This window comes from Camellia sinensis, chromosome 12 (assembly GCF_055761805.1).
Source record: "Camellia sinensis isolate YWXY chromosome 12, ASM5576180v1, whole genome shotgun sequence".
Classification (NCBI taxonomy): Eukaryota; Viridiplantae; Streptophyta; class Magnoliopsida; order Ericales; family Theaceae; genus Camellia; species Camellia sinensis.
The window spans coordinates 105,514,891-105,526,064 of record NC_138972.1 but is presented as its reverse complement, the minus strand read 5'-3'; the positions used below and the strand labels follow the sequence as shown (position 1 = coordinate 105,526,064).

The 11,174-nt window shown below is 36.9% G+C and overlaps 1 protein-coding gene and 1 non-coding gene across 16 annotated transcripts; one reads left to right on the top strand and one right to left on the bottom strand.

Annotated features, from left to right (window-relative positions):
• Positions 1 to 1,810: 1,810 nt before the first annotated feature.
• Positions 1,811 to 10,774, bottom strand: LOC114256744 (uncharacterized). Of its 15 annotated transcripts, none has more exons than XM_028196422.2 (9): positions 10,607 to 10,774; positions 10,170 to 10,315; positions 8,986 to 9,109; positions 8,258 to 8,492; positions 6,889 to 6,999; positions 6,369 to 6,617; positions 4,941 to 5,021; positions 4,576 to 4,676; positions 1,811 to 4,403 (listed from the first exon to the last, which is right to left on the bottom strand). In XM_028196422.2, exon 9 carries the CDS (start codon positions 4,286 to 4,288, stop codon positions 2,006 to 2,008), a length of 2,283 nt encoding a protein of 760 aa, XP_028052223.2. In that variant the 5' UTR covers positions 4,289 to 4,403; positions 4,576 to 4,676; positions 4,941 to 5,021; positions 6,369 to 6,617; positions 6,889 to 6,999; positions 8,258 to 8,492; positions 8,986 to 9,109; positions 10,170 to 10,315; positions 10,607 to 10,774; the 3' UTR covers positions 1,811 to 2,005. The 15 variants fall into 15 exon arrangements, with proteins under 15 accessions (XP_028052223.2, XP_082755613.1, XP_028052224.2 ...); XM_082899487.1 differs by having other exon boundaries at positions 6,889 to 7,010; positions 8,392 to 8,492; positions 10,607 to 10,727; XM_028196423.2 differs by having other exon boundaries at positions 8,392 to 8,492; positions 10,607 to 10,727.
• On the top strand, positions 10,599 to 10,759 carry LOC114256798 (U1 spliceosomal RNA). The gene has a single exon (XR_003627325.1). It is a non-coding gene; the product is annotated as a U1 spliceosomal RNA (small nuclear RNA).
• Positions 10,775 to 11,174: the final 400 nt, after the last annotated feature.

The following is an 11,174-nucleotide window of genomic DNA, read 5'->3' as shown; positions in this document are numbered from 1 at the left end:
CAATTTGCATATTACAAAAATCTTAATTCACACTAGTTTTTGTTTGAATATTAATTATTAAATAAAATTTCAAAGTTCGAATATCAATTACCAAATAAAAGGACTTGTTTGATCTCAACAAGCAAGTGGTGTGAATTGAGAAAAAGATTGGTGTGCTGTTAGAAGCTCTCAATTTTCATTGCATATGATGAGAGGGGGTTTTGCATGTTTCTAAAAGTCAGTTAGTTTCCAAATGTTTGGAACTTGAGATTGTGAAACAGTGAAAGGATTTGTGGATAATTTTTTGAGTAGTGCTAGAGATCCCAAATATTCTACCAAAAGTTTTACCAAATGTCTCACATGGGTGTGGGACCCACACAATGTGGGTCCCATGTGGGTCCCACACCCATGTGAGACATTTGGTAAAACTTTTGGTAGAATTTTTGGGGCCTCTAGCATTTTTGTAATTTTTTTTTTTGAATGAAATAAATTCCTTCACAAAATTCATATTCTAAATTTAAAGACAACTTTGATGAATTGGGGAGAGGGTGGAAGGGGTGAAAAAAAAGGAAAGAAAACTAAATACTATGGCTTCATCTAACCTAGTCAAAGAGTATTGTTAAGTGCATTGTTCCATTAGATGCATTTTCACAAGCAGTTCTGTCAAAGAGGCAAAAAGGCTTCTCCAGCATACTTCCTTCTTGATGGTGCATGGAAGCAGGAAATGAATGAAAGTGGAGCGCATGGGTATATACGAATGATGGTGTGCAGATTCTGGCTTTTGAATCTGCAGCATTGCTCGGGCATGCCTTCTAGCAATGCAATGGGCAACAAGAAATGGCTTTGGTCGGATAGAAATTCACACTGATTGCCTGTTCATGATTTGGTGACTGAGTGTAACGAAGGATGGAACATTGGACCTATCATGGTTGATATTGAAGTAATTTTGGTTTGTGCGCATCAGCTAAGTTCCCAGGAAGGAGGTAAGATTCACTCACGATCTCGCCAAGTCAAGATTGGTGGCTGCTTCGGTGTGGTTCTGGGATCTTTTGTGTTGTTTTTTTTTTTTGTGTATGTGTTTTGGCTGATGTTGTTTGGGTATGATGTCTACTGTTATTGGAAGAGAACTCTTTGTATGTTGGATGGATTATCTGCTTAATATATTCTATAACCTTTTACTCCAAAAAAACAAAAGAGAGAGAAAACAAGGCTGCCAATGTCTCTTCTTTTATTTTTATTTTATAGATTTGCTGCCAATGTCTTAGAAACATAATTACTGAAATGACAAATTCCAATAATCCAAGAACAATAACAGGGGATGATTAAAATTGTGTTGACATATTTGTTAACTGACAAACAATGATAGAAGCAGAATGTGATTTTGTGTGTCTTGAGTGTAAGTGACTGAGTACTTTAATAATATAGTTAAAATGTGTGTTAAACAGATATAATAAAAATTTAAAAACATAAATTGTCGATCCTCTCTCTCTCTCCTCTCTTTGTTAAAATACTATTCACTATCACTCAACACAAAATCATAAATCTCATATTTTTTACCAATCACAATACTTTTAAAATATCACGTGACCGTACTCCAGGAGCACCAATAACTTCCCTTGCATAATAGGTATTGCTAAAAGCATCTAAATGTAGCATAGACTACATATATCACTTCATTTTTCAAAATATTTTTTCAGGTATTTTTTCCGGTATTTTTTCAAAATACATATATCTTTTGAAAACTCATAAGTCAAAACACCAAGAAGAACGTCTCAAGGTGAACATCCACAAGAATGAACATCATAGCACTAAAAAAACACAAAACAAAGCATGATGAATCATCACATTCCTCTAACAAATACACCCCATTGGGTAGCTATGCCGAAATTTATGCACTACTACTTCAATCTCCAGTTACATATAACAATTAAAAATAATAAAACTAAAAATCAAGGTAAATATAAGAATTTAAAAAAAGACCTAGAATTCTTTACAGAGAAAACGCAAATAAGCAGACAAATGAAATCTATATGGGAGCTGCACATGTTGTTCTAAAATGGCCTGTTTGATTGCAACGGCTACAATGGACAACCCGTTTTGCCCGACCTCGATCTTCTGTACGAACTCGCCTCTTCCTTGGTCGACCTGGCGGCCTAAGCGATTTTGGTGGGTTTATGACAATTTCAACTGCATTGGCTTCATTCTGAGAACCATCTGACATCTCCTTCCAAAGGGTTCTATCTGGAATTGGGTGTATCGTTTGAGAGTATGCCCTACGATACGTAGCCACGGTGAAACAACTTTCGGTGAACCGATGGACATTCTGCCTGCACGAAAGGAGAGCTGCCACGGCATGAGCGCAAGGCAGCCCATATAGTTGCCATCCTCGACAAAGACAACAACGATTTCGAATATCCACAACATTTGTTCCTTCATGGGATATAACTTCAAATTCAGCTTCATTTGCTCGGAGGACCTGGTAGGTACGTGCTCGCTCAAGAGCCTCCGACACATGCTTCTCAGCAGAAGGAACTAATATTGATGCCCACTGCATACTTGCTTCTCGCCGCTCATTGAACCAAGTCATCAGTTGCCGACGGATAGATTCCATCATTTGAATTATTGGAAGCCCAGAGGCTTCGAGTATCCAAGAATTTAAAGATTCGACTATGTTAGCAGTTAAATGACCAAACCTTGTTCCCTCAAAATATGCTGTGGCCCACAAGCGAGGTGGAACCCGACGAATCCAGTAAGCAGCTTCCTGAGATATCTCCTGAATTTCAAGGACTTTTGCTTCAAACTCAATAACAGTGAGAGCATTGGCAGCTTCCCAGAAAAGATTGACGAGCATGGTATTGTTGAACTCCTTTCGGAAACTGTCACTGAGATGGCTCATACAGAACCCATGAAAAGCAGTTGGGAAGTTTGTTTCCACTCCCTCTACAATACCCTTCTGTCTGTCAGACAAGATTGTAAGCCTTGGCATGTTTTCTGTGTTGGTTTCAAGCAGGTTGTGCAGCTCAGAAAGGAACCACATCCAGTTATCATCATTTTCCTCATCAACCACCCCAAATGCCAAAGGAAACAGGCCACCATCTCCATCAAAACCAGTGGCAAAAAGCAATGTCCCAAGGTACTTGCTTTTCAGGACACTTCTATCAAGCCCAAGAAGTGGGCGACATGCATTCAAAAACCCATAGATTGATGCTTGAAATGAAACAAACAGACGTTGGAAGCAGTTATCCACTGGATTCACATAAACTGATGAAATACTTCCTGGATTTGTTCGCCTAATCTGGTCACAATACATAGGAAGGAGGCGATAATCATCTTCAAATGACCCACGAACAGCTGCTATGATCCGTTCCTTACCTCTCCAGGCTTGCTTGTACGATAATGTTATCCCGTGAACACGATGAATCTCCTCCAATATCTCCTTCGGCTTGTAATGGGGGTTTTCCCTAAGGCTTTGTTCGACAGATTTCGCAACCCACTGGACTGAAGCTTGTTGATGGCCTAGATGGGTAATTCCACCACAGGTATGCTCCTCATGGATAGTCCTAATGGTGAAGGTAGGAACACCTGGAAGCTTTGCAGCATGAATCCGCCAAGGGCATCCCTCACTCGCACATTTGGCAGTAAAACGAGTCTTGTCAGACTTAACAGTCTGTATCTCAAAGTGCAGAGCAATTGCCGTGTCCCTTAGTGCCCTCCGGCAACTCTTGACATCAGGAAACTCTTGCCCAACAGTCAATTCATGTGTTGGAGCAGGAACCAAAGTTCGGGACTGAATGAAAGGAGTGACTACAAGGTGGGCATGCTCATCCGACATATCTGGAGTCAAGTCCTGATTCTCATCCAAAGCAAGCTCTAAGTTATCATCTATGTCATGGTTCTCAACAACAGCCAATTCATCATTCTCCAATAAACCCAATTCGGGATTCTGAGTAGTAAGAACCAACTGATGACCGTGGCTTTCAGGGTCAGTGTTGTCTTGATCAGCAGCCATTTTATCATCTTCACCTGAATTAATTCTATCGTCATGACTTTGTTCATATCTGTTCTCATGTTCATTGCCTTGAATTTGGGCATGCTGTAGAGCCATTTCATGGTCATGGGCCTGACCTAGCGCTAACTCGTGATCATGGGCATGCACTAAACCTAGATCATCATGATCATGGGTTTGTCCAAGTCCTAAATCTTGACCCTGTCCAATTATGAGATCATGATTATGCCCTAGTCCCAAATGTTGGTTCTGTAACAGTGAAAAATCCCGACTTTGCCCAAGAATCATATCATGGTTTGCCATGAATAATCTACTCAAAATATCGCAAACAATCTCAATACCCAAAAAAGAAAAGAAAAGACAAAGGTGCTCAAGCAACTGCTCAAAACTCTCGTCTACTAATTACGTCCAAGAAAACCTGTTCAAATAAAAGCTACACACCAATCAGAATCCACCTTTTTATTTTTATTTTTATTTTTATTTTTTATTCCCCTCTCTCTTCCACTCCCATCAGTTACAACAAACAAGCGAAAAAAAGGAAAAACAACTCTAGCATAACATATCGTCAAAACACAATATAACTTTGTTACCTAAATTTGCTTGTTGTTTGTTACTTTTCACAACAAATCAGGGACTTTGCAGGAAAAAAAATCTTCGAACTGCCCTGAAGCTTCCAGTGGTACATGAATTCCTATAATTCAAGCCATTCAATTAACATAGTTAACATGATAATCACAACTAAGAGCAAATGCTGGGTTGAGTTGCCAGTAAAAATGTAATGCAACTACATCAATTTTTAGAATCCTATGTTAATGTCAATAAGTGGGTGTACTCTAATAATCAAAACCATGACCAAATTCAGCTAAGTCCGGTTAAAAACATTAGATCCCTCATTTTCTCAGCAACCAAACAGCGAACAACGAATGAAAACCAAAAATCACGCAAAGAAGCTCACCGAGAAGCAAAACCCTAATTCTGAATGCACAGGAGAGAGTTCCCAGCACAACTTGTAAATCAGGAGGACAACCGAGAAAACCTGCAAAAATTGAGATAAAAGGTAACATATCATTAGGACAGTGATCAACCAAAGATTTCAAAATCACAAATTAGGGTTTACAGATGCATTGATATTGATGGGAGTGTATATAAATCCATAGAGAGAGAGAGAGAGAGAGAGAGAGAGAGAGAGACAGAGAGACAGAGAGCAGATAGTTATTTGTTTTGGTGGAGAAGAGAGAAGAAAATACCAGAGAGAGAGAGAGAGAGGAGAAGAGAGAATTGGGGAAGGGCAAAAGGGCAGAAGATGGGGTATCGGAGTTTTCCAAGGTCAAAATCTAGTGCCGCTACCAAAAACGGGGCATTTAGGTCCTCAAGGAATCTGATTAGGTTGAGTTTATTTTTATTTGTATTTTTATTATTATCAAGAATTGTGCCTCAAAAATTATACATTGAGTTTTCGTTTGGCAAGTGACTTTTTTAGTTAAAAAATCAAAAAGTCAACAATTTATACTAAAAAGTCAAAGATTCACTTTTCTCTCTTGTTTTTGCATATCTTTTCGTAAAAATTCAAAAAATAATCCTAAATATACTAGTTTTTTTACATAACATTTTAGTTAAAAAACCAAAAAGTTACTAAAAAAACTTGTTCCCAAACGAGGCTTGAGGCTCTTAAAATTTTATTTCACATAATAATTAATTATTTTTTATTAAAAAATATACATTAAATCATATTTATCATATATTATCTGAATTTTTTCTTTTTCTTTTCTTTTTTATTTACAAATATAATTAAAATTTTATTAAATTAAATCTATATTTATTTTTTTAATCTTTATTTTTATGATAAATTACACATACCTCCTTGAAGTTTAAAAATAAATATTAATGAACTTTACAAATTTAGTATAATTACATTAGACTCTCTTAATATTGTCATTTATATAACACTTTAATCTCCTTTCATTAATAATTCATTAGTTATATGTATAAAAATTGATAATATCCCATCATTTAAGCTGAAATGTATAATTTACCTTGTTAACATTTGTGGCATAATTTACCTTGTTAACCTTTGTGTTTTTATACCATATGTATTATTTTTGGTCAGTTTTACTAGAAGGAATATTGATATAATTATGTCAAAACTATGAAATTTATTGTATTTTCTCTAAAACTCAAGGGAGATTAGTGTAATTCACCCTTACTCATTAATAGGATTGGGAACCAAGCGAGTTAGTCGAGTGGTAGTTCATTTAAGTTTAACTTTTGTTTCAATAACGTGAGGTTGAGGATTACATAGAATCCAGGTCAGGTACCAAATTTGTCTAAAACCATGCTAAACCAGTGTCTGGGAATCTGTCGAGAAAAAGAAAACAGAACCTACAGCAGATAAACCACACATAGCAGAATTTAGTAATCTACAACTCCTTAAGTTGGCTTTGGAGTGGTGGTAGCAGCTTTACAGGTTTATCTCCGGTCAGAGTTGCAGTTGCTCGGACAATTCTTCAAGTTTGCTGCAATTTTACGAGTCACGTCATTGTATGCTTTGGAGACTGCAGGATCAGGATTTGATATTTACTACAGGGACACCTTCATCAGAGAACTACTCTTGATCTTCACTTCCAATGGTTATCTGAACAAGTAAAATACCGAGACACAATTCTTACTGTTTGCAGAAGTGCATTTGTAAGGAATGGAAAATATATCAAAAGCAAAGTTCTATGGAGATGCTGCTGTGATTTGATCCCAAATTCCCTCCTAGTGAAGCTTTCAAATTCCAATTTTTTAAAGGGATTTAAAAGATTCAGCAGAAGAGCCAGAAATTTACATTTGGAAATCATGGATGAATGGTGTCGGAACATAACCTAAGCAGTACTACAACAATCTTAAATAGGAACACATACCTCACCAAGAAATGGCAATCCCATTTCATCCGCCATTTGCGAGCTCCTCCTTTCCCAAAATTCACCGCGGTGTGGACACTTGAAGCTCATGCTCTACCGGACAACCAAAATCTGAAAAGCGACTGAACGTTTCAGAAAATGAAATAAACAGAAGAGATCAATTCATTTACTAAAAAATCATAACAGCCTATCATTGTATGAAAAATTTATTGCCATTATCAACAGACCATGTGCAAAAGTAATTATAAAAGATGACAGATTTATATTACACTAAAACATAAGGATATCCCTTATACTGATTGTGATTTTTGTCATTTGATTGTGCAAATGAGTTCCTTTTTTGTGCCTGATACTCAGCGTATTTGGGTTCTACCCCCTTTGTTTCTGTTCAGTGACTGAAATTAGATTTTGGAAGAAATTCTCCAACACTTGAAATATACAAGGTGTAAAAGTGTAATGTAATGACATGGATTTACAGACAAAAGGCATTATACCCCTAGGGAAGAAAATTTACAAATCCATGAGATGTAACAGTAACCATTCACATGTTTCACCCACAGCATTACAATAGAGGTTTAACTCACAAAAAAGCAGCCAGAGTTATACATGAATAGAATGTACTGCTAACTACTGTTTCAATTGTGAAAAGGACTGAACAAATGAAGGGAAATCAAATGAGAATGAAATCATCTGACTAAATACTTCTATTGTATTGAAGTACGCAATTTTAGTTCAGTAATACTATGAACCCACCCTTATCAACTCAGAAATGACTCAGAATCTTTAACTTGTAGTTCAGATTTATTCACACATGACTCCAAATGAACCCCACAGTACAAAAATTAATCTCTAGCACACAATCACCCACCTAGAATTTTCTGGGTGGATTAATCTGGGTCTCTAGATTAATTCATTTTAGTTATCTATAGCATTTGAGGAAAGTGCAATTAGTACTGAAAACGCAAAATCTCCAGGAGATAATAATCTCATCTCATCTATGGTTTTCAAGAAATTTGGGCTAACTCTTCAGATGGTCAGAAAAAAATAAAAAAAAGTGATTTAAATATCGCAGAGATGCCAGAGTCAACCTTTGCTGTAAGCTAAACACACAAAATCCCCTAAAACATCCTTGTATGGCAATCCCTGCATTAACTAGAGGATGTATAAAATTTCAAATATGATAATTCTAATAAAGGCATTGCTTCTTTGTGTGTGTGTGTGTGATAAGTAAATGAAGCATCACTCGCAACTTGACTTTTGATAGATTGGTAAACTAAAAAGAAGGAAATATATCAGCCTATGACATTTGGCTCTCTCAATTTCACACATAATCTGACTAGTAAATTCAGTATTGAGTATAAACCAAGACCTGAGACATGAATCTAACAAAGGTAGAGCCTTTGAGCCATAAATGTGTTTCCATGTCACTCTCCTGTGCTAATTGTTGATCCTCTAGTTGAAGCATCAAAACCTCTAAAACTGTATTCATATTCTTTTATCAACCTGATAATTGAAGCCTCTGAGAAATAGAAATCTGAGTGTCACTAGAATATCAAGTTTCCCCAATCCACTCCCCTTGACTCATGTTCAAGAGCTTTCATCACCTGCAAGAACAAAATCAACATAAGTTTTGGATAAAGAAACAACAATTAATAGTAAAATACATTTAACAGGTTAACCAAAAAAAAAAAAAATCACCAAATCCTTCAAAAGGAGTTACAGTTTGAAGCACAAATACTTCAAATCACATATGTACAATAAAATAAGAAAGCGGAAGTAACAGGTAAGGGAAGACAAGAAACCCCATTTACATACACACCAGATTCCATAGTCTTCAAATGGAATCATTTTCAAAAGGTACCAAATATGTTCAATCCAGCACCAATGTGACATAAGCAAGGCATATTCACATTAAAATGTGAGCAAGATGGGGATATTAAATTAACCAGTAAATCGTGAGCAATAAGTTAAAAGCAAATCTATATCTTTTAGAACTACCCTTAGCAATTCACTATCATGCATTCAGTGTACTTCACATCATTGACAACATAGATTGTTGGAACATGTCAGAAAGGATTCAGATGATTAAAGAACTACCTTCATATAATTCAGGCCCTGCCATTGAGTTTAATCATGGTAGGCATAGATGGCCCATACAAATCAGCATCAAGCAGCCTACTATTAAGGTTACACTTGTTGGCAAGTGCCACGGCCAAATTAACTGCAAATTCCACAAGTATACAAAGGTATATTTGCAATCTTAGTTAAGTAAAAATTTTCAGAGGGCACTTCACTCATTGAACATGCAAACTACATGATATATATATATATATATATGGAATATGGAGTGATAGTATTAGTGCCCCGATACATATACAAGAGAAGGTTCAACATATTGTTGTTTTAATACGCTTCATAATTTCCCAATTTGAACTCCTCATTTGTGTTGAATTGAATCTCAGTTGGATAATGAACATCATAAACTTTATATTAAGTACTGCGCACACAACTACATTTCTACTCCCACAAGAACTTTACATAGTATAATCCCCAAGCACTCAAAAACAAATTACACAATCAAACAAGAGAATGACATTAAAAGGGGGGAATCTAAATACTTCTCTAGTGAAAGGCATCATGAACTAAAAATCATGACATTTTGACCTCCTGTCTCCGATTTTTGGATATGTTAAGTTACTGCTATTGCCAAAGAAAGGTACAACGATCTAATGAAGCTGGCAAAAACCAATATTTTTTTTAAGTTGTGTTTGAATCTTGGATTGAGGAAGATTTGCGAAGGGAAAAGAAAAGTGAATGAAATAGATGCTAATGCGTGCGTGTGTTTTTTCCCCCACAAATTCCGCTCCTTTTCTTTTCCCTCCACAAATCTCTTCACAAATTCAATATCCAAACAGAACATATAAGTATTTTAAGGAGAATCAAACTTGAGCCTCTTCATTGGGTCAAGCGATTTAAGCCATTGAGGTGTCCTATTTTAACCCTCTAACCCAATAAAGGGAACACTCCAACACTTCACAGTGATGCGAAGAACTTTAAAGAACTGATTGGCAACACCCCACACATCAGATTCTAAATTCAAAAACAATTACTCAAGCTCAGCATCTAATCTAATTATCTGAAAACAAATTAACATTATCAATAATCAGGAACATTGCTTATTCCACCCAAATCGATCATCTAGACAGAAGCCCATATCTAATATAAAAAATCTTGATCAAGAACCATAAAAGAAAAACAGTTAGATAGAACCCAAAAGTCACCTGAAATAACTGTGAAGACCAAAACAATGTTTGCCCAACCAAAAAAAACCCAGTTCTTTATCTTCTTCAAAATGATGTAACCACGTGATTAGAACGAATGACAACACTACATCAAAGGACACTAAAGTCACAAATTCTTCTCAACCCTACAGCCAAAAAGCCCACTAACATCAGCAAGAAGCCTTGAATTTTTGCTTATTCCCCCAAAATGTAGCGTGTAAACAAGAACCCACATCATGTATCAAAGAAATCAAAAATCATTGTAATAAAGAGAGAGAGAGTTTTGGAAAGAAGTGAGCGAACAACCCCTTTGATGAATCGATCAAAGTTGTTGAAACCATATGTTTGGTTTCAGTCCCACATCGGTAGAAAGAGAAAATGGGAGAGGAGGGAGAGATGTGAAAAAGGAAGGGGGCGGGGAAGAGAAACATACTTACCTGGACGGGGTCGATGGGCGATCAACAAGGCCCATGGCCTAGGTTGGCGGCCTCCATTGCACGCAGGAGGGGCGCCCGCCTAAGGTCTACCCAAGTGGTGGAGCCTACGTCATAATTTGTGTTAGTGGGGGCCTGCGTTCGCGCGGCCCCTGCCCAATATTCTGAAACAAAATTTACTGTATTCTCCTCTTTGTTCTATTAGAGAGGTAGTTCGAAGTTAGAGCCCTAGGTCTCAACAGAAGCGGGCTAAATACGTTCTTTAATTTTAAGCCCAAAATGGCATCTCTATCTACTCCACAACTAGTGTAGACTTGAGATCCGAAGTCCCGATAAAAGGCCAAAATACTGTACGAGCCCACTACTATGAAAGAAGCCCAAAAAACTTTACAAGCCCAACATTTAGCCCTTAACAGAGATTGGAGAAGGCGGTGTGCCGAGGTTAGATTTTATTAGTTTGGGTCCTATACCACCCTCCAAGGAGATGGGTAACTGGGACTGGAAGACGTCCGATGTGGGATGTGGAAACAATCATGCTGATGTATTAGCTACCCTTGTTTCAAGACTTACA

What these genes read in the sequence shown, in the direction of transcription:
- LOC114256744 (XM_028196422.2), bottom strand. Translation starts at nt 4,288, where the DNA reads ATGGCAAACCATGATATGATTCTTGGGCAAAGTCGGGATTTTTCACTG.